The 22,146-nt window shown below is 40.0% G+C and overlaps 1 protein-coding gene across 15 annotated transcripts in view; it reads left to right on the top strand.

The window, feature by feature from the left end:
* Window positions 1–3,857: 3,857 nt before the first annotated feature.
* FAM135A (family with sequence similarity 135 member A) overlaps window positions 3,858–22,146 on the top strand; it is a 123,622-nt gene continuing 105,333 nt past the window's right edge. For 3 of the 15 annotated variants that reach the window (XM_027093077.1, XM_027093086.1, XM_027093044.1), the window contains exons 1-3: window positions 3,951–4,078; window positions 18,981–19,070; window positions 20,478–20,593. In XM_027093077.1, the coding sequence (XP_026948878.1) occupies window positions 20,517–20,593 (77 nt within the window). In that variant the 5' untranslated portion in view covers window positions 3,951–4,078; window positions 18,981–19,070; window positions 20,478–20,516. Of the gene's footprint in view, window positions 4,079–5,529; window positions 5,681–18,980; window positions 19,071–20,477; window positions 20,594–22,146 lie in introns of all 15 variants that reach the window. The other 12 variants (XM_027093165.1, XM_027093175.1, XM_027093154.1 and 9 more) reach the window with 8 other exon arrangements.

The raw sequence follows: 22,146 nt of genomic DNA, 5'->3' as shown, positions 1-22,146 counted from the left end.
TTTTGAGGGTTTGCTATTACACTACAGGGAAGAAAAACTTGGTAATTGAGTTTTATATTGTGATTCCTCCAGAAAGACCATGGCTATTAAGTCATGAAATAATGTTATGACATTAAGTTGTGAAGTAATATATTTGTCCTTCTGGTTTGTAGTCGTTACTAAACCATGAAGGAAGTCCTGTAATGAAACTTTTTTTTTTGCCCCATCTCATTTGTTAAGATTATATAACCTTTAAAAAACTTACCTTGAGTACTGTGGGCACTTTCCCAAATGTCTGCAAATGATTAAATCTATATTTTACATGGAGACAAGAGTGACTGCCCCAGAAGGAATACTCCAGTTAAGAGAATACTACAGTTAGAAGGGTTTAGTAAAGATTCAAATACATTCTATGCCAAAGTGAAATCATGTAAACCATAGATAGTAAACCACAGGATAGAAAGGATTCCAACTTTGCATCCTTTGAGCATGCATAGCTTGGATAGAAAATGACACATATAACATAAAACTTAGCTTAAACGTTAAGTGTGTTAAGTGTGACACAAAAATGTTAATTAGCAGCATAGAGGCTGACTCAAAACCTTGGGAGATAAATGGGATGTAAATTTAGAGTCACAAATTTTCTAAAAGACTTTAGATACCATATAATCTGATTCTCTTGTTATGAGAGAAACTGAGACCTAGAGAAGGTAGGATTACACAGATTACACAGACTCTTCAGATTACACAGTGTATTGCAGATCTAGAACTTGAACCAGGTAAACTGATGCCTAGATCAACGCATTCTGCTCTCTAATAGTCTGTATGTCAGGAGATATCATAGTTTTTCTAATTTTAAGAGAGTATTCTTCTATTGACAAATCATTTCCAGGAAGTCTTGTCTAAACCTCTAGGTTAGTTAGAAGGGAGCTCCTTTTCTGGACTCCCAACCAACCTTCTGCCTACCCCAATTTTAACTCCTTGGTACAACTTTTTGACTTTAGAGGTGCCTGTCTCCCCTTACTAGATTGTAAACTCCCTGAGAGTTAGGAGTGACTCTTAAACCTCCTGTACCCTAGTAACTAGCACAGTGCTTGGCATACATTGACTAGGTAATGAAAAAAATACTAAATTGATCTTTCCTTGGAATCCTTCAGAGGCTCACCATGATCTGATCTTTGCCTGGTTGTCTAGCGTCACACCCCCAAATTGTGGCACCAGATTGCTTAGTCTTAGTTCTGTGCAAAGATCAGTTTCTTGTTGCGTGGTTTTGTTTAAGCGATCTTTTCCTCCTCTATTCCTCCTCCCCCCCCCCCATACACACATATATTCCACTGCATTAACTCTCTGGAATCATTTCCTCCTGGAGGTCTTTCTTGACTCATGACCTCTCCCAACCTAAATTGGATTAATCCTCTTCTGAGCTCCAGTAGTTCCCTGTGCACACATCTCTGCACTACACACATCACATCATAAGGCAGTTATGTAAACACTCCACCCACGTTCTGTTTTATTCATGTTGGTATCCTCCAAGATTAGTATGCTCTCTGGCACATAGGTATTTTAAAAATGTGATTTGAACAAAAAGAATACATTAATAGGGAAGGAATCTTGGCACAGGGTGAATTTTAGGGAAGACATAGATACGGAACTGCAAACTATTGGATATTTAGGACATTTTCCTAAGAGAGCCAGAGCTAAAAAAAAAAAGAAAAAAAATAGGAAAAGGCCTTCAGTTGTGAGGCTACAATTCAAATCGCAAAACAAAAAAACCTTTACGTGTAAGGATAGTAAAATGCTATTTGGCCATTTTTTTAAAAGACAGAGATTAGGAACCAGGAAAGCAAGCCATTCATGCAAATGCTAATATACTGGTTATCTTAGGGTAACAAGGCACTTACAGTCATGTTAACAAGACATAGTAACACAAAGAAACACCAGAGATTAAATTATATTCAAAACCTGTCCCCCAAATGGTCTAGGCCAGGGGTCCCCAACTCTTGGGCCACAGACTGGCACCAGTCCATGGCCTGTTAGTAACCAGGCCGCACAGCAGGAGGTGAGCAGCGGGGCGGCAAGTGAAGCTACATCTGTATTTGCAGCCGCTCCCCATGGCTCGCATTACTGCCTGAGCTCCGCCTCCTGTCAGATCAACGGTGGCATTAGATTCTCATAGGAGCACAAACCCTACTGTGAACTGTGCATTTGAGCCATCTAGGTCGCATGCTCCTTGTGAGAATCTAATGCCTGATGATCTGAGGTGGAGCTGAGGCGGTGATGCTAGCACTGGGGAGCGGCTGCAAATACAGATTATCATTAGCAGAGAGGTTTGACTGCACAGAGACCATAATAAATCAACTGCTTGCAGACTCATATTAAAACCCGATCTGTGAGTGGCAAGTGACAAGTTGCATCTTACGGAGTAGACTGGACATAAGCAACACACATCGGGGGTCACTGTCCCCATCACCCCCAGATGGGACCATCTAGTTGCAGGAAAACAAGCTCAGGGCTCCCAGTGATTCTGCATTATGGTGAGCTGTATAATTATTTCATTATATATTACAATGTAAAAATAGAAATAAAGTGAACAATAAATGTAATGCACTTGAATCATCCCAAAACCATCCGCCCCCGTCTGTGGAAAAATTGTCTTCCAGGAAACTGGCCCCTGGTACCAAAAAGGTTGGGGACTGCTGGTCTAAGCTACAAGGCATCGGTTTTACTCCCAAATCAGTGCACAAAGCTTTTTCTTTCCAATTCATTTTTATTGTGATAAAATATACATAAAATTTACCATTTTAATCACTTATTTTGTTGAAGTATAGTTGACTTATAATGTGTTAGTTTCAGGTGCACAGCAAAGTGATTCAGATTTATATACATATCTTTTTTCAGATTCTTTTCCTTTACAGGTTATTATAAAATATTGAGTATAATTCCCTGTGCTATACAGTAGGTCCTTATTGTTTATGTTTTATATATATAGTAGTGTGTATATGCTAATCCCAAACTCCTAATTTATCTCTCCCCCGCCCCCATTTTAAGCACTTTTAAAAGTACATATTTCAGTGCTATTAAGCACACTCATATTGTTATACACCCTCACCATCATCCACCCCCCTCAGTTGTAAAATACCCGCCGCAGCCGCAACTTCCTTCTTTTCAACTTTGCTTTTGTAACACACTGAGCTTTCCGCACCACAAAAGGTTCTTCTGGGTTAGGTTCAGAAACTGGGGTGAGTTAAGTAGATCACTGAAGGATTATCCTTCACGGGCTCCGTTCATGGAACCTAAGAGGTATATTCACTTTGCCCTCCAGCCCTTTTCGGCATCAGTAACCGAGCAGTAACCATAGCAACACGGACACCTGCCCCCCCCCCTCCCTTAAATGCAGCAACCGAGTCTCCAACGGCAGCTGTCCCTTCCCTTCCTGCTGCGCAGAGTGACCAGCGCGGGGACCGGGCTCTTCATTCCGGACCGCAGGCAGGAGGTGAGGAAGAGAGAAGAACGAAGGACGCTGTGAGAAATACAGCTCAAGTCCCCGCATTCCCTCTCCTCACCCGCCGCTGGGTACCATTCCCAAGGCGCTCACCCTCCTCACACCCGCAGCCGAGCACTTCCAAGACGCTCGCGCTTTTTATTGACGCAAACGTCCCGTTCTCGCGGGAGGTTGGGAGCGGGAGCCCAATAGGGCGGACAGAGCTCTCGAAATCTCAGTCGGCTCTGGAGCTGGAGCGGCTGCCCGGGCGCTCGGAGCGCGCGGGGGGCGGGGCGCAGGCCTGGGGGCGGGGCCTCGCTTGGAGAGGGGAGGGCGGACGGGGGCGGGGCCGCGCGGCGGGACCTGTGGCTCCCAGGTAGCGCAGCCGGCCGGGCTCCCTCGGGACCGGGCGACTGCGCATGCTCGCTGGCCGCGCTGGGCCGCTCGTCGGGCGGCGTTGACGAGCCGGCTCCTCAGCGGCGGAGGTTGCGGTGCTATTATGGCGAGGTGAGGGGCCCGCGGCGGGATGGTGCTGACCCGGGCGGGGCCGCCTTCTTGCAGCGACACCACGGGCTCCTTCGTCCGACGGGCGGCGGCGGAGGCCGAGCCGGGCGAGAGGTGAGCCGCCAACGTCCTCCCGTCCCAGCTCGCGACCCCCGCGACCCCCTCCTTGTCCTTCCCGCGGGCCCGGCGGGAAGCGGCCTCCTCTGCGCCCGGTCCGCCCTCGCTGCTCCGGCCCTCACCGGCCGCTCGGGTGGGAGCCGGCGCCGGGCGGCTGAAGGTCGGTGGGGACGGCAGTGCGGACGCGCTCGGGGTGCGGAGCCGCTGTCCCCCGTGCCCTCACTCCTGCCCCCGCCACCCGGTGCCCCCGGCCCCCCGGCCTCGGCCCCCGCCCCGCACTCCTCCTGCCCGCGCCCCCCTGCGCCCCCTCCTGCCCTTCGCCCTCTGCCCATCCTCGCGCCTCGCTCCCGCCCGTGCCCCCTCGCGGATCCGCTCTTCATCCCCGGTGGTCCCCCGTGGGAGGCGAGGTACCCCTTGCGCGCCTGGACTTCTCTCTCCCCCTCCCCCCCGTGCATCCCTGGGCCGGCTCTTCCCTCACCGGCCAGGCTTCCTACTCCGCCGCCTCTGTCATTGCTCCCTCGGCTCTCTGCTCTTCCCATTAACCCCCTTTGGTACTTCACCTTCTCTCTCTTGTGTGAGTTTCCGACGGTGTGTTTGGCTTTAGCATCGCTCTGTGCTGGAGTTCGTTCTACGCCCCTCTCGCTGCCTGAATCCTTCCCTCTCGGTCCCTACTTCATCTCTTCCGTTTGACGGCCCCTGACCTCCAGTTTTCTCCATCCTGATCCCATCTCTACTCTCTAATCTTGAGCTTTTTTTTCTCTAAAACTTTTTCTTTTTTCTGTTTGCATAGGTCGAGCCTCTTAATGCCAATCCGTTTTACTTCTTATTAAATCTCTGAAGAGTTCTAGTCTCTTTTACTTTCTACCTAAACCAGGTATCCACTCAGTGTACTTAGTTCAGTTTACAGTTTAATAAAATCTCTTCCTTTTCTTTCTTCACTGACTGGAAGTATCATCAAAAGAGTGACAGTAGCAATAACCTGTTACACTTACTGATAGAAGCTTTAATTTTTAAGAATTGTGTTTGCCTGACATGTCAAGAGAAGCCACTTGAGGACAGAGTTGATGAAAATATAAAGGCTGACCTCCAAACATAAGGTTAAAATTTGGAGATTTTATTGTCCTCCGGGAAATACAGTTTTCCAAGAGCTAGTCTTAAATGAAAGTTAACAAATTAAAAAAAAATAAAATCAGTTATTAATTTGATATTTTATACATTTGCTGTTGCAACTGATTGCATCGTTTTTGTGATGGTCTCTGTGATAAATGCATAGTTTTTACTAACTTACAGAATTAGTGTCCTTACTAAAGGAGAAACATATCGGACAGAAGCACTAACTTTTTGAATTGGGTAAAAGAACTCTCTAAACAGTTGTGGAGGTTTTTGCCTCTACTTCATGGTGATCACGATTTGGCTTACAAAAAACTTCTCTGTAAATAATGTTGTAGGATCTTACTTTGAAGGCATCTGCGGGAGCAGTCACTCTCAGTGAAGTTTGCGTTTATTCTAGGGCCGAAGAACAACTGGATTATGTATTTCATTCTGGAATCTCAAAGCAGTCCACAAACAGTAAATTCTTCCTTACGTTGTCTATGTCAGGTAGGAATTAAAATTTTCTGTTTCTGTTGTACAGAAGGGAAGCACCAAGACAAAAATGTGTAGTTCCTTATTTGAAGGTATATGAGAGGTGAAAGTAGAAGGAGACACTGTTTAGGGTCTGAGGCGGTGAAACCACATCTCTTCTGGAAGAACCAGCAGTTATTGTGTATGGTAGCAGGCGATAAACTCCTCAGCTTTTAAGATTTTAAAAATGATTTTTCCAGTGCAAATAGAGATAAGTGCTGCTTCTGAAGGAGGTCTTCCCATCTTTCAAAGGCAAGTCTTTCTATTTCTAGGTAGCTATTCATTAAAAAAGTAAATTCTTACAAATTCCTATTGGTATTTATAGTGAGTTGATTCTGTGCTCTTAGAAATTAAAATAAAGATTCACGGTGGACAGCGGGCACAGGGCTAGAAATCAGGAGATCTACACTCTTCTGATGAGTCATGACATTAGTTTGTAGAAGTCACTTAACCTCTATACCTCGGGTGTGTCTCCCTGTAATATGTGGGTAAACAGGTGGCTGGCTACCCACTAATCTTTCAAAAGCAAAGTAAGCCCTAATCATTTAAACATGCTTAGGGCCACCACAGGCAAAAATTGCAATATAAACTCTGAATTTTTATCTCTTTTAGACTACGTCGTAAGTATAATTGAATGCTTAAATCCCAGATCACTGCAATTTAGATGTTTTTTTTAAATTTCAGTCTTATGTGAAAAGTTTTAGTAGCATGTGCCATGAACTGTGGACTCGTTTAATGTTCATATGCAGTGAAACAGCCACTGCAGCGTTCAGTATGTTTGCTGAAAATGTAAAGTTACATTTACATAAACTGAAAAAGTAAAGTTAATAGGATTTTGGTTACTTCCATAAACTTCTGTTGTCTTATATTTTATCTTTGCTGTGATGTAGACCCTTGAGAGTGGAGGTTCTTTAGGGGATAGAAAGGGCAAGGATTTCCTTTGCTTTGATTCAAAGTATCAAAAAACTTTAAAAAGTAAGAAAAAACTGCTTAAAAGTGAGTTTTGTGATATGTTCATTGTATGTTTAAATAAATGGATGGAGATGGGAGTATGTAGATCTGAAGTGAGTAGTGTATCGTTTTTTTTTCCTTGAGTTGTCAGGAAGAAGGTTTAGAAATGAATATGAGTAAGAAGTAGAGTGGTAATACAGAAAAAAGTGTTCCTAATGAATGGGCCCAGGGGATTTTCAGAAAAATCAGAGAGCACAGGTTGTTTGGCAGGTCTAGATTTTTCAGGGAAATAGAGTGGAATGACTTCACAGTGAGTTTTACCATTTTATTTTCAAAGATTGCCACTTTTAACAGGTTCATACTTGGTAATCAATGATGTGCTTAAATTTAATAACAATTAGCCTCTTTTTTCTTAATGGAAATATAGAAGTGTCAGGTCCTTTTGACTTAGGAGTTATAAATATTATTTCCATTTGAGAAAACTGAGGCTTAGAGAGTCTGAATTAGAATCCAGGTTACCTGGATCTGTTACCAAAGTTAACGGTATACTGAAGAAAGCAAGAAAGCAGAAGCTGTTAAGAAAACACTGGTAGTTTCTTGGAATATTTTTCAGAGAGAGGATTGTGCTTTCTGTTCCGATTCTGAGTTTTGTTCTCTGTTGAGATAACTAGTAAGATGAAATATTTTCAGAATGTTGGGCAGATCCCTGAACTAGGTAATAGATAATGATTGTGGTTCTTTCTGAATTTCTCTTTATGTTAAAAGGAGTAACTAGTTTGGTACTTGGGGCTCTTCTGGGATTTTTAAGATATATAATAACATGATATATTCAAAGGCGTTTTCTATTATGTTACTGGCAGGTTTGTTTTGTGGCATATACAACTGAAAAGTTTATATGAACTGCTCTTAATAAATTAAATCCGATTTTCCATGTAATGTCAAAAGTATCTTTTACCAAGTGTCCCATAATGAGCAAGAAAAGTTGTTTCTCAGTTTCTTTACTTCATTCATGTGGTAAGTCAGTCATCGAAATACTCTCAGAAGTTACTGACATTCTTTCTACATTATGTTTAACAATTATTTTTTCTATGGATTTTCTATCATATTAATACAGTTATTGAAAATTAACAATGTTCTGAGAGTGCTTCTTAATCTAAGTATCAGTTCTAAGATGAGTAATAATAATATATTTCTCTTTTATTAGACACAACTGTTTAAACCCCAATTTTGAAGAAATCAGAAGATAGCAATGCCTTTAAACTTCAGATTTTGTATTTGTGGGTGTGAGGAATTTGAAGATTTCATGATTAGGGAATAATGTTAATTACATGGAAAATTGGATATAGTTAATTTATCAAGTGTAATTGTTCCATCAATATTGCATTCTGATTTCAGGTTTTCTTGTAGTAGGGGCATATTTATCTCATGGCTTGATGACTACTGAATCTATTTCCTAAAACAAGGTGTGGACTTTAGAATTATACAAGTTTAAATACAGGCCATGATGTTTGACACTTTTGAGGTATTTGTCCTCTTTTCATTATTTTCTAACTGTGTGACCTTGGATAAGTTATGTAAACTTTTTGCTCCTTAGTTTCTTCACCTGTAAAATGGAGTAATAGTAGCTCTTTCAGATTTTTATGAGAATTAGGTGCAGTAATAAAAGCTACTGGTGTAAGAGTAAGTAATCCAGAAAGTTTTGAGTGTTCATATTTGGTTTGTATTTGATATTGCCATTTGGTCTCTATTTGGTATCAACAGGGAAACGTATAGCTTTTTAAAATATAATTTGTCTATCAAGCTATTTTGCTTATCTTTCCTTTGCAGGATTTCCCTCTTACCCTCTCCCCAGAAGAGAAGAACTTAGTACTCTATTCTCTTCTTAAATATTTCTATAATTAGTGCATACAGTATGTGGCCCTCAGGAGTTCGTTTCGATGAGTGATGAGTAGCAGCAAAGCGTTCTAGACCGGTGACTTTCCTCACTTTACATGTCCCCTTTACTCTAGCGGTTCTCTTAAGCTCATCTTTGTTGAGAATCACCTTTTAAGATGAGAGATGTCACTGATGAAAGGGTGTTGTGTGTGCGAATAATCGTGGAGGCAAAAAGGTTAGATGCCATCTGAGTGGTGGTGAGCCTCAGAGTCAAGAGATGCCGGGTGGCTTGGCTGTTTTAGAGTAGGGTATAATCCAGGGACTTAGCATGCTTAACCCCTGAAATAGGGAGCTTCCAGAACTGGGCAGGGTGTCGAGGCCTCAGCCAGTCGTAAAGGGAACTGAATGTCAATCAAGAAACAAGACCATAGGCCAGGTATTTAGACTGAACCAAGCAATGCAGACTTAACCGGCTTAGGTGGCCAGAATTACACCAGAAAGCAGGGTGAGAGGTGCAAGACTAGTACAGACGTCACTGGCTGGTTGTTTTCAGTTTATGGCTGTCTGGTTTGAATTGGTCAAGATTAGCTCAAAGACGGTGAGGGCCGGCCCCTTGTGGACTGGAGTTCTGCTGTGCCCTAGGTGAGTGGTCCTTAGGAAAGGTGGCGGCTGAGCGTACTTTCGCCAAGAGACACATCTTCCTACTCTCCTTGGTTTGCTACAGAACTTGAGTGTTACAGGAATCTTTTATTATTTGCAAGGTTATGAGACAGTATTCTGAAGGCTTCTTGCGGAGTGCCTCTTTGGGGCTTCCTGTTTATTCATGGGAGAAGGCCCAAAAAAATGGACCCAAAATTGACTAACTAGTATTAAATGGATTGAGTTAACCTCCTTCTAGATCTAGAGGATTTCTTTGTTCCCATCGTATTCCTATTTAACAAACTTGAATTTAACTGTACATGTTTGATGCCCTTCCCTTCACTGGTTCCAGATCCCAAATGTCAGTCTCAGTCCCCAGATATCTGTCATAGTGTGAGTCCCTCATCTGGTTGTGCTTGAATTTGATGTTCCTTCATTTGTTCCTATGTGTCTATCATAATGTGAGCATCTCACTACATTGAGTGTGAACATTTAGAGATGTATAGATTTTTGTACACTATGGCCCCTCAGTGCAAGTTTACTACATTATCTAGTGTTCATCTGAAGAACCAGTGATTTTTTTCCTAAAGCTGGAAGAAAAAGTGAATGTGCTTTATTCATTGAGAAATGATGTATTGATTGCCAATGTGGAGCCTTTCTAAGGGTAAGTTGGTCCGTACGTATTTCTTACCTTATGTGGTATCTTTAGTACCTAAAATCTGCATACAATTGGGCATCATTATTTGAACGGTCAGTATTACAGGCTCTGAGCCCATTTGTCCCATGGCTGCTGACTTGGGAATGGAATTCAGAAGCTGGAGCCATTGGCTCCATAATTGATAAAAGTGGTGCCTTTATTTCTTAGGTTGACAAAGGGAGTGTCTGGAATCTCCAATTTGTTCACCTTCTTACCCTCGGCCTTAGGAGAAAGAATATCCTCTGAACATCTGTTTGGGGTTCATAGTTCAAGGGTCAAGACGTTAGCTCTTTGATTTCTGAGAAAGGATCTCATCATCGCCTGTGGTCTCTAGTCTTTTTTAAGGAACCTCTGAACTAACTGTGCCTCTTAGTTTCAGATATTTCTGTGTCCTCTTTTAGGTTTCTGAAACACTCAGGAGTTCAGGCTGAGCTCAAAATGTTTAGCTATTGTTTCAGGATGGGTATTGGTGGTGCAGGAGCATCTCCCACATTTTCCCAGGTATCCACGCCCGGACTCCTCTTTGCGGATACCGGAGGTCTCAGCTGATCCCATGGGTGTGAGAATCCCTGATCTTAGAAGCTAGGCACAGTGTTTATGCACCCAGCACTGTTTCTGGGGCAGTTACTGTGCACCCTAGTGATTAGGGAGTTGGCTTGGCATTCCTAGACTAAGATCCAGTAGAAATATGTGAGATACATGTAATTAAACATGCCCTAGGAGCTACATTTTAAAAAATAAAAACAAACTGATAAAATTAATTTGTATAGTATATTTTATTTAATCCAACATATCCAAAATATTATTTCAAGATGTGATCAATATAAAAAACATATTAATGAGACATGTACATTCTTTTTCTGTACTAAGTCTTTGAAACCCAGTGTGTGCTTTACATTTACAGTATATCTCAGCACACTCATCTTTAACAGTTAAAGTAAAATACAGCCCTATCAAACCAATAAGGTTATGTTTAATGAAAAAAATGTCTACACTGCTTCAGTGTTTAGATGTAAATGTAAACGAATTAAAAATTTTAAATTCAGTTCCTTGGTCACACTAGTCGCATTTCTGTTGTTCAGTAGCCATTGTGGCTGCTGGCCGCCATGTGGGATGTAGCGACTCTTGAGGGCCAAGGCCGTCTTCCAGTCTGATAGGTGACCGCGTTCCTTTGGGAGTGGGCTGCCTTTCCCTGAGGTGTTACAGGGGATTGTCGGGTTTGACTGTCAGAGAAGTCCCTCTTCAGACCTAAGAGCATTTGTGCCTACGTTTCTCACTTAGTATCAGGGGCAGTTTCTGGTTGAGGTTTCCCCTGTGGCATCTTTGGATTGAGGTTTGCAGTTTACGCAGCTCAGTTCTTTCTTAGGGACCTAGGAAATGGCCCAGGCAGGGACTCTTCTTGAACAGACCTCTCAAGTTATTCTGTTTAGGCTACTTTGCCAGGGCCAGGAGAGCAGAGTGGACAGTCTCAGGTAAGCCAGGGTTCCCATAGCTTCAGAGGCTCAGATGAAAGTGACAGATATGAGCTGTCTAGCAGACTGTGCAAGAGGCCATGAAGCTCACAGCTTCCGGGGGTGCAGGGAGTTTCTGGCAGTGGAGAGTCTCCCAGGCACGTCTGGGTAAAAGGAAAGGCTCCCTCTCTTCAATTTCTTTCCTCCTTGAGAGAAGACAGGCCAGGATTTCCCTCTTTCATGAAAGATTCTTTACCTGATGAACTGAGTGGCATGAGAATCTGTGGAAGTCAGACATTGCAAACTTTGAATGAATTTGTCCTGTAGAGGAATTTGATTTTCACTACACAGGTTTTGTTCTGTTTGTGTTTGTTTGGCTTTTTTAAAAATTTAATTTAATTTAATTTACTTTTGGCTGTGTTGGGTCTTTGTTGTTGTGTGTGGGCTTTTTCTAGTTGCGGCGAGCAGGGGCTACTCTTCATTGCGGTGAGTGGGCCTCTCATTGCGGTGGCTTCTCTTTTGCGGAGCATGGGCTCTAGGTACACAGGCTCAGTAGTTGTGGCACATGGACTTCAGTAGTTGTGGCTCGCGGACTCTAGAACGCAGGCTCAGTAGTTGTGGCACACGGGCTTAGTTGCTCCGCAGCATGTGGGATCTTCTCAGACCAGGGCTCAAACCCGTGTCCCCTGCATTGGCAGGTGGATTCTTAACCACTGTGCCACCAGGGAAGCCCCTGTGTTTGTTTTTTAACTAGCTGGCAACATCTAAAATTTAGGTGAAAACCTTTAGGAAAAACATTTTCAATATCTACTTGGAAATTTAGAAGCCTCTGATGGTGCTGGGCCAGCAGGGATTGTGTGGACCTTAGTAGCAGTTACTCCCTATGATGGGGAAGAGCGGTTTATGAGGAGAGAGTCCCACAGATCCCCCTGGACTCTGAGAGTGCTCTGAATTTTTCCTTCCTTTCTTTTTTGCCTACTCTCCTTTTGCTTTAGTCTCGTCTCCTTTGAATTTTTTTCTTCTACCAACATATAAAAATAATTGTTTTTTGGGGGGGAATGAAAAATAGATTTATCAGTATTACTCTGTATATATCTGTACACATATGTTTCTACTTAGGGAATAATCAGTAAAAAGGGATGAATTGAGGAAAATTAGGCATCAACAAAAGAACAAAAAGCACAGCAGGATATGAGACGAAAAGTGAAGGAAATTGCTAACAGATCTTGGACTTATACTGGTAAAGGAATTTTATCATAAAAGTTTATTCATGCAAGACTGTTTTCAATACATCAGTGTAATGATTCCTTTCTTCAAATCGGTTGGGTTTAAATAGGAGAAAAATACTAATAGTTAATATTTATGGAATATTTAAAGCTAATTTATTAAGTGTTCTTAAGATCTTAAATTAAGTGCCTGCCATGTGGCAGGCAGTGGGGTACAGCTGTGAACAGAGTAGTTAGAATTTCCTGCCTTCATGAAGCTTACATTTTACTGGGGAGAATAAAGACTACTAAGTAGAATCTTTGGTTTGTTAAATGGAGATTGGTGCGGAGTAGAAAAAATAAAGGAGGAAAGAGATAGGGTGTGTCAGGAGAGAGAGTCCTGTTTTAGAGGGTGTGGCCCGGAAAAGCCTATTTGGGAAGGTAACATTTGAATCAAGGCTAGGAGGAGTAGAGTGAGTCATTTGGATGTTCTGGAGGGAAGAGTGTTTCAGGGAACCACTGCAGATGCCCTGAAGCAGGAATCTCTCTGATGTGTGTGGGGAATAGCAAGGAAACCATGTGACTGGAGTGGGCAGACTGGTAGGAGATGAGAACAGGGAAGTGATGGAAGATCCAGATTCTGTAAGGTTGTCATTACAAGCCCTTGTGAGACACTACTGCTGAATGTGGTGGGAAGCCGTTTGGGGTTTGAATCAGAACAAAGACAGACAATTTGAATTATTTTCAAATAATGTATGTCATTTTATAGCATTTTATATTGTATATAATTATATAACATAATTATTAATTAATATATGTAATACATAATATAAAAGATCATCTGCCTTCCTCTTTGAAAATAGCCTAGAGTGGGGGATGTATTACTTAGGGTATAGGTTAGGTACAGTTTCTGTAATAAAGAGTTATAAGACATAAAAATCTGAACAGTCTAGATATGTTCGACATCTGTGCTCTATGAAACCATTCAGGAATCCAGAATCTTTCCATCTTTCTGTTTACCATTCTTCAGGTTTTGTCCTAATCTGTGTGGTCAATACTGGGTCACTATTCAGAAGGTATTCCGGCCCGTAAAAAAGGGAAGCAATGAAGTCCAGGGCAAAGAATTTCCTTTTAAACAAATGAGGCAGACATTGCATATATTACTTCAGTTTGCGGTCCACAGGATCGATTGGCCACACTTGCCTCAAGGGTGGTTGGGAAACGTAGTCTCAGGCTGGGTGACCATTCAGCAATGAGGAAGAGGAAAACAGAAATGACAAGTAGTTGACCACAGTCTTGCAGTTTGGCATCAAATATCCATGTGTATCCTTCATCCTACCTATTGAAAACACTCCAGCTCCCTTCCCCAAAGGAGACAACCCAGGTGCAATCCTCTTGTTGCACTAATCCAACTAAGCTATCAGTACTTCCTGTCAGATCCGCAAGTCCAGTGACCTGTAGGCAAAACACAGTAATTTGTTCCTGAACCTGTAGGCAAAACACAGTTATTTGTTCCTGAATCAGAAACAGGAAAAGAATAATAAAATTTTCCATTTGGGTAAGTAAACAGTGAGAGACACATAGAGGTCTCTGGTTGAGAGTAATGCTGGGCAGTAATGGTGTAGCATCTATTATCCTTAGTTCTGCTTTCTGGTAAGAATGCCTATATTCATTGCACTATGACCCCAGTCTTTGCTGTCTGGGTGTTTCTTCCTTACATTAACCTCCATGACCACATCTGAAGTTGATATTGAAAATTTCCCAACTTTGGAGGGTATATAGCTTTCATAGTCAGTTTCCTGCTACTGCAGGCTTGCTTGCTATCCTGCAAGTGCCATGGTCACAGGTGTTTGTAGGTTAGCTTATAATTTCTCTGACAAATACAGTTCTCTCAAAAATATATTGGGATTCTTTTATGTTTGTCTCCATTCCGTTCTGGTGCCAGTGACTATAGCAAAATTATTTCCTGGTGTAGTTCTTAAGCCTGCCTTATTTACTGCTCTCTGTGCGCTGACCACTTTATCTCATTCTAATGGCCACTGTCTTGAAGCCATCTGAAACAGCAGGCATTGGGGGGTGGGATGGCAGCACCCTAAAATATAATCTTAGCCACAGCGCTAGATTCGTTGCATCAAGATTTCTTAAAAGTTCTGCGAAAAATGCCGTTGGTAATTTGATAGGGATTGCATTAAATCTGTACATTGCCTTGGGCAGTGTGGTCATTTTAACAATATTGATTCGTCCAATCCAAGAACAAGGTGTATCTTTCCATCTGTTTGTGTTGACTTCAGTTTCTTTTGTCAGCATCTTATAGTTTTCAGAGTGTAGGTCTTTTGCCTCCTTAGGTAGGTTTATTCCTAGGCATTTTATTCTATTTGAAATGATGGTAAATGGGATTGTTTCCTTGATTTCTCTTTCTGATAGTTAATTGTTAGTCTCTAGAAATGCAACAGATTTCTGTCTTTTAATTTTGTATCCTGCAACTTTACTGAATTCATTGATGAGCTCTAGTAGTTTTCTGGTAGCATCTTTAGGGTTCTCTAGAACAAAAAATTTTAAGACTTGTATGGAAACACAAAAGACCCCAAATATCCAAAACAATCTTGATAAAGAAGAGCAGGGCTGGAGGAATCACACTCCCTGACTTCATACTATACTACAGAGCTACAGTAATCAAAACAGTATGGTACTGGCACAAAAACAGACACATAGATTGATGGAACAGGATAGAAAGCCCATAAATAAACCCACACTCTTATGGTCAATTCATCTATTACAAAAGAGGGAAGAATATACAGGGGAGAAAAGACAGTCTCTTTAATAAGTGGTGCTGTGAAAACTGGACAACTGCATATAAAAAAATGAAATTGGAACATTCTCTAACACCATATACATTTAGGATTAAAGACCTAAATGTAAGACTGAATGCTGTAAAACTCCTAGAGGAAAACGTAGGCAGAACACTCTTTGACATAAATCGTAGCAATATTTTTTGGATCCATCTCCTAGAGTAATGGAAATAAAAGCAAAAATAAACAAATAGGACCTAATCAAACTTGAGAAGTTTCTGCACAGTAAAGGAAACCATAAAAAAAAAAAACGAAAAGGCAACCTACAAAATGGGAGAAAATATTTGCAAATGATGCAACTGACAAGGGCTTAATTTCCAAAATATACAGCTCATACAACTCAACAACAAAACAACAAACAATCGAAAAATGGGCAGAAGATCTAAGTAGACATTGTTCCAAACAAGACATGCAGATGGCCAATAGACACATGAAAAGATGCTTAACATTGCCAATTATTAGAGAAATGCAAACCAAAACCTCAATGAGGTACCACCTTGTACTGGTCAGAATGACCATCATTAAAAATCTGCAAATAACAAATGCTGGAGAGGATGTGGAGAAAAGGGAACTCCTCACTGTTGGTGGGAATATAAGTTGATGTAGCCACTATATAAAACAGTATGGAGGTTCCTCAGAAAACTAAAAATAGAATTACCATATGGTCCAGCAATCCCACTCCCGGGAATATATCTGGAGAAAACCATCATTTGAAAAGGTACATGTATCCCTATATTCATAGCAGCACTGTTTACAATAGCCAAGATATGGAAATGACCTAAATATCCATTGACAGATGAATGGATAAAGAAGATGTGGTATGTATATACAATGAAATACTACTCAGCCATAAAAAATGAATGAAATAATGCCATTTGCAGCAACATGGATGGACCTAGAGATTATCATGTTAAATGAAGTAAGTGAGACAGGAAGAAAAATATCATATGGTATCACTTATATGTGGAATCTAAAAAAAATGTTACAGATGAACTTATTTACAAAACAGAAATAGGCTCACAGACATAGAAAACAAATTTATTGTTACCAAAGGGGAAAGAGGGGGGAGGGATAAATTAGGAGGTTGGGATTAGGAGATACAAAAACTGCTATATATAAAATAGTTAAACAGCAAGGACCTATTGTATAGCACAGGGAACTATGTTCAATGTCTTGTAATAAAGTATAGTGGAAAAGAGTCTGAAAAGAATATATATATGTAACTGAATCACTTTGCTGTACACCTGAAGCTAATACAACATTGTAAATCAACTATTCACCAATAAAAATTTGTTTTGAAAAATAAAGTCTTAATAGAAGTCTTTGGGAAAAGTACTAATAATCTTATCTCCTGATAATGCAGGTACTAAGGACCCACATCTCTACATTTCCTTCCATCTTACCTTGCAAACTGGCCAGTTCTTGCCTGAGTAAATGCAGCAAAGAACCACTGACACACACAAATATTGTGGTTCTTTTCATCTACTTTCCCTTAAGTTCTGGGCTTTTTATGGGCATCAAGTTCTATAAGTTAGTGTAGGCAACAGTTTATGGAATGTTTTGCTCCATTATAACCAGGGTCACCATTATCCTAGTAATATCTGTTTCCCTGTTGCCTGCTACCCAGTGACCTAGCCAGTGCCACACATTTTAGGATTATGTTGTGGCAATACTCTAATTTTGGTATTAATTTCTGGGTTAAGGAAAAGGCTGCTGTAAAGGGATCCAAAAGTAAAATGGCTTAAATGAGAAAAAAGTTTGTTTCTTCCCCAGATAACAGGCCTACTAATTTAGGTGGTAGGGATGCTATATTCCATGAAGGAAATGAAGACACTAGAGGGGTAACTACCAGAATGTTGGATCTGGGGCTCAGATCCTCAGCCTTGTTTTAACCATTGTGCAGTACTTATATATATTTATCTCTTCCTGGTGGCACTTTGAGGTGTCGGGAACTTAGCTATGCCTTGATCTCTTGCATTTCCTAGCTTATAGTAAGTGTTCAATAAATGTTTGAATGAATGAATACGTGTTTTATATCTGAGTAAGTTAAGGCATAGAGACCTAAGCAAACTTGAGTCACAGGGCTGGAACATGATCTGAACCCTACACAGAAGAATATATGTACAGGAGAAGCTGTCTTAGATAAGAGGCTACTTCCATGAAATGGGGCATATCTTATATAAAGGTAGTATCATTTTGATCTCCTTAGGAATAGTTACTGTAAAAACTTTTTGATGTGATTATTAAGGTTTAAAATAACAATTATGGAAGGTGGTAAAGTCTATATCTGTATGATGGAGAGAAGAAAAAAATGTATGAGGAAGAGAGAATGTGGTCTTTATTCTAACATATTTAGTACCTAAATAATTATACCAAGGGCAAAAGACTTTTTTTAAATTTAAGCAATAAATATTTGGAGTGTGAAAAAACTATCCATAGCATATCCAGGCAACCTTTTTCGTCAAAATATTTTAAATAGCTCATAGCATACGTGTGTATGTATATACACACACATTTCACATATCTGTGTGTGTGTGGATGTGTGTGAAGTTTCAGAAATCACTCCACCAAGGGAAATACATATTTTTAAATTAATTTTTATAGGAGTATAGTTGCTTTACAATGTTATGTTAATTTCTACTGTACAGCAAAATGAATCAACCACATACACACACACACACACACATATATATATATATATACACATATATATCTCCCCTCCCTTTCGGACTTCCTTCCCATTTAGGTCATCACAGCGCATTAAGAAGAGTTCCCTGTGCTATACAGTAGGTTCTCATTAATTATCTATTTTATACATAGTATCAATAGTGTATATGTGTCAATCCCAATCTCCCAATTCCTCCCACCCCCGCCTTTCCACCCTTGATGTCCATACATTTGTTCTCTACATCTGTGTCTCTATTTCTGTTTTGCAAATAGGTTCATCTATACCATTTTTCTAGATTCCACATATATGTGTTAATATACGATATTTGTTTTTCTCTTTCTGACTTACTTTACTCTGTATGACAGTCTCCATCCACGTCTCTAAAAATGATCCAGTTTTGTTCCTTTTATGACCCAGCAATCCCAGTAGTTGGCATATACCCAGAGAAAACCATAATTAAAAAAAGATATATGCACCCCAATGTTCATAGCAGCACTATTTACAGTAGCCAGGACATGGAAGCAACCTAAATGTCCATCGACAGAAGAATGGATGAAGAAGATGTGGTACATATATACAATAGACTATTACTCCAGAATTACATAATTTAAAATGGTGAATTTACATCTTAAAAATTAATAAGCTTATACTGTTTTGGGTATTCATGAAGATTGTTTCTGAATCACTGAACTCAGAAAGCACTCCTTTATTATTGTACTTTGAAGTATATACAAGTGAAGCATAACAAAGATATAATAGTTTATATTTATATGTGAAACTGAATGAAAACATCTCTAAAACTTATTCCTAAGGCTTATGGAGGGTATGGATCTTTTAGATAAATTGAAAGTACTAAGTAACTAACGACGCATAGGTTTCCTGAAAATGGACATTTTTATGTCTGCTATTTTGTTTGAGATGTTATTTTTTCTTTCTCATAGGGGGAACAATATTTTTTTAGCAAGAATCAGTAACTGGAAGTACAACATTGGTTATTTAATGATATTAAAATGAAGTTTTGATCAGCAGAGGTAAGAATATGGCATTTAATTCATAATAGATCAAAATACTTGCCAGATTTCTATGAAGAACTATTTTAAGAACTGTGAAGGGTCTGAGAATTTATCCCGCTTGCAAAATAACAAGTTAGCCTGCTGCAGTGCCATGGATGTGGGCAGGAGACATGAGATTCCTGGATCAGAGAAAATGATAGTTTATATGCATGGCAATAGCACTGGCTAGAGTATGAGGCCCCCTGCGTAAGAGTAGGTTGAGTTATGGAGAGGACCCCTGAGCTGAGGAACCCAAATCTTTTATGACGGACAGTGAGCCTGCTGACTTATGCCTCAGGGGAGACTTTATTACATTGCACAGTAAATAGATCTGCCCTTAATTCCAGTATGAGACACTGTATCTGACTCCTCAGACTGTGCGAAACATATGTCCTTGAAAAATAGTCCGGAATAAAGGCGGTCAGTGTCTCTGCCTGCAAGACATGCAGAAACACAAGACTCTCAGAATTGTCTTTCAACACTCTCTTACTCCAAACTGCTTTTTAAAGCATGTGTCACTGATAAGGATAATTGTGATAATGCTTTTTCGAAATAGTGTGAAGATGGAAACCACTGAAATACCCAACAGCAGGAGATTGCTTAAATTATAACATTCACAGTATAATAGTTATTAACTAGGTGTTCATCAATAAAGTGAAATACACAGGTTATAAAATGTACATGTAGTTCGATTCTACTTTTATAGAAATTGTACAAATGTACACACGAATGAAGAATATATACCAAAGTATGTATTTCAATGGATAGAATTGTGAATGGGTTTTTTTTTTTTGCTTGTCTATTTTTTTAACCTCTTGAAAATGAACACTTTAGGCTTTTGTAATGAGGGAAAAATTTTTTTTGAAATTTAAAAATGAACAGTCACTTAAGAACTTCACCTGACAGAGAAAAAGCTTCATGAATTTAAATGGGAATTAAAGAATGTTAATTCTTTTGTTTTGACTCTGAAGTTGCCTTTATATGCAATGTAGAACTAGAAGAGAATGATTGGGTAGCATAATTTTTTCTTCAAAAGTTACTGTTTTATCTATGATAAAGTCAGAAGTTACTTTTAGCAATTTGCTATATTATTTATTATCACATAGTTGTCACGAAGGAAAACAAATCTTAGAAAATGCATTCTAACAGGGCATATCTTCTAGAGTAGTGCTATTTAGTAAGTATTTCATTAGTAAGTATATTTATTGAGTATAGATTCTGGTGCTATATAGTCGGGTCAGGCTAACGTAGGAGCACTGTATTAATTAGCTTCACTTTTATTTCCTGCCTATGTATCATACTCTGAAAAATGTTTAATATTAGTGATTTTGTAAGTTGGCATTTTTATTGTGCTTTCATGATTTTTTTTTCCCTTCTTTAACCAAGGTGCTGTTACCAGATTTGTCTTCTGACTATAAATTAAAAATGACTGAAGTTCAAGCAATGGTAGAATTCTCCGTGGAGCTAAACAAGTTCTACAATGTGGATTTATTTCAGAGAGGGTTTGTATTTTAATGTGAAAATTATATATTTTGCATAAGATAAATTGTACAGTTTTCATTTAAATTTAATTACATATTCTTGTTCCACCATATATAAGGAAAACAATGAGCTATATTCAACTATTTTCTCAGGGAAATTTTATTTCTAAATATATATTTGAGTATATTCACATGGATTTAATGATAATGCTGGATATATTTAACGTTTGTTTATGAATTTGTACTGAGCATTGAGAGGATTTTAATGAAAATGTTTAAGATCTAATTTCTGCTTTTTAAAAGCTAACAGTGTGTGGGAAAAATAAAACATATATACACAAAACACAAAATGTTGTAGGAACACAAAATGTTAACTCCTCAAAAGGTATGTATAGAAAGTGCTCCAGGAATCAGAAGAGAAAGGTATCTTTCTGGGCTTGTACGTTAGGAAAAGCATAATGGAGGGATAGGATCAAGGTATGGATAAGATTTATAGGCAGAGGATAAGGTGAAAGACCCTCTTAGTAGGAGAGTGCATCATGAGTCAGTCTCGGAAACAGGGATGAACAGATTATTTTAAAGAGTAGTAGGAGGTTGGATATTCTCTAGTAGAGTTGTGAAAAGATAGTAAAGAGAGGAGAGGTTATGTTTGTGAAGGACTTTTGATGTCTGGAGGAATTTGGGTAGCCATTGATTGTTTCCAAGGAAGGATGAAACTGTCACTGTTACTACAATCAGCACTTACTGACATGATGAAGAGCATGGTGATATTGGATGGATGGTCGTGTAGAAGAAATAGAGGCGCAGGGAGCAGTGTGGATGTGCTCACAATGTCTCAGGATACAAACCTGAATTCCTGTGCTGGCAGTGGTAGCAGTGGGGCTGTGACCAACCCGGGTAGGATGAGAGAAATCTTCTGTTTTTTGTCTGTCTGTCTTGGCTTTGCCATCTTGTTGAAAAAAACAGACAGCTGTGCTCTGCTCTGCTCCACGTGGTCTCTCAGGACAGCCTGGGCTTGTTCTTATGGCAGAGGCAGGAGTCCAAGAAAGAGAGCAGAAGTTGCAGGATCCCTTGTATTAGCACACTTGTTTCCTCACTGCATTCTGCTGGCTAAGCAAGTTACAAGGCCAAGCCAGGTCTGGGCTGGGGGCTCTTTGGCCAGTGAAACTCAACTGTAAAACTTTATGGGGATTCTGTATGTCTGATATAGTCCATTCCATGCTCTGAAACCCACACCCACAATTGTTTATTGAGACATGACTACTCTCTCAATGAATCACTACTATTTGGAAGTCAGAATTCTGTGGGATCACGCCCTTTAACTTCCTAAAAGCCTTTTTGTCAAGCTGAGAATGTCTACTTAGACACTGCCCTTAACTCCTTTGGAGATCTAAGAAAGGGATTTACAGCCACTCCCTTGATTAGATCTTTGTAAGCAGTTTTATTTTCCTCCCCAGGAAGTCTTGGTTCCTCTAGATTCTGCTTGTAAAATGATCAGGTCTTTCTTTAGCTCATCTCTTTCTTGCAAAACCTTACTACCCTTGCTAGGAGCAACCAGGTGATATTTCCAATAT

The sequence above is a fragment of the Aethalodelphis obliquidens genome, unplaced genomic scaffold, assembly GCF_003676395.1.
Source record: "Aethalodelphis obliquidens isolate GAN/ISIS:26980383/991018 unplaced genomic scaffold, ASM367639v1 scaffold3, whole genome shotgun sequence".
NCBI classification, from domain to species: domain Eukaryota; kingdom Metazoa; phylum Chordata; class Mammalia; order Artiodactyla; family Delphinidae; genus Aethalodelphis; species Aethalodelphis obliquidens.
The sequence above is the reverse complement of the archived record's forward strand: the minus strand, read 5'-3'. Positions and strand labels throughout refer to the sequence as shown.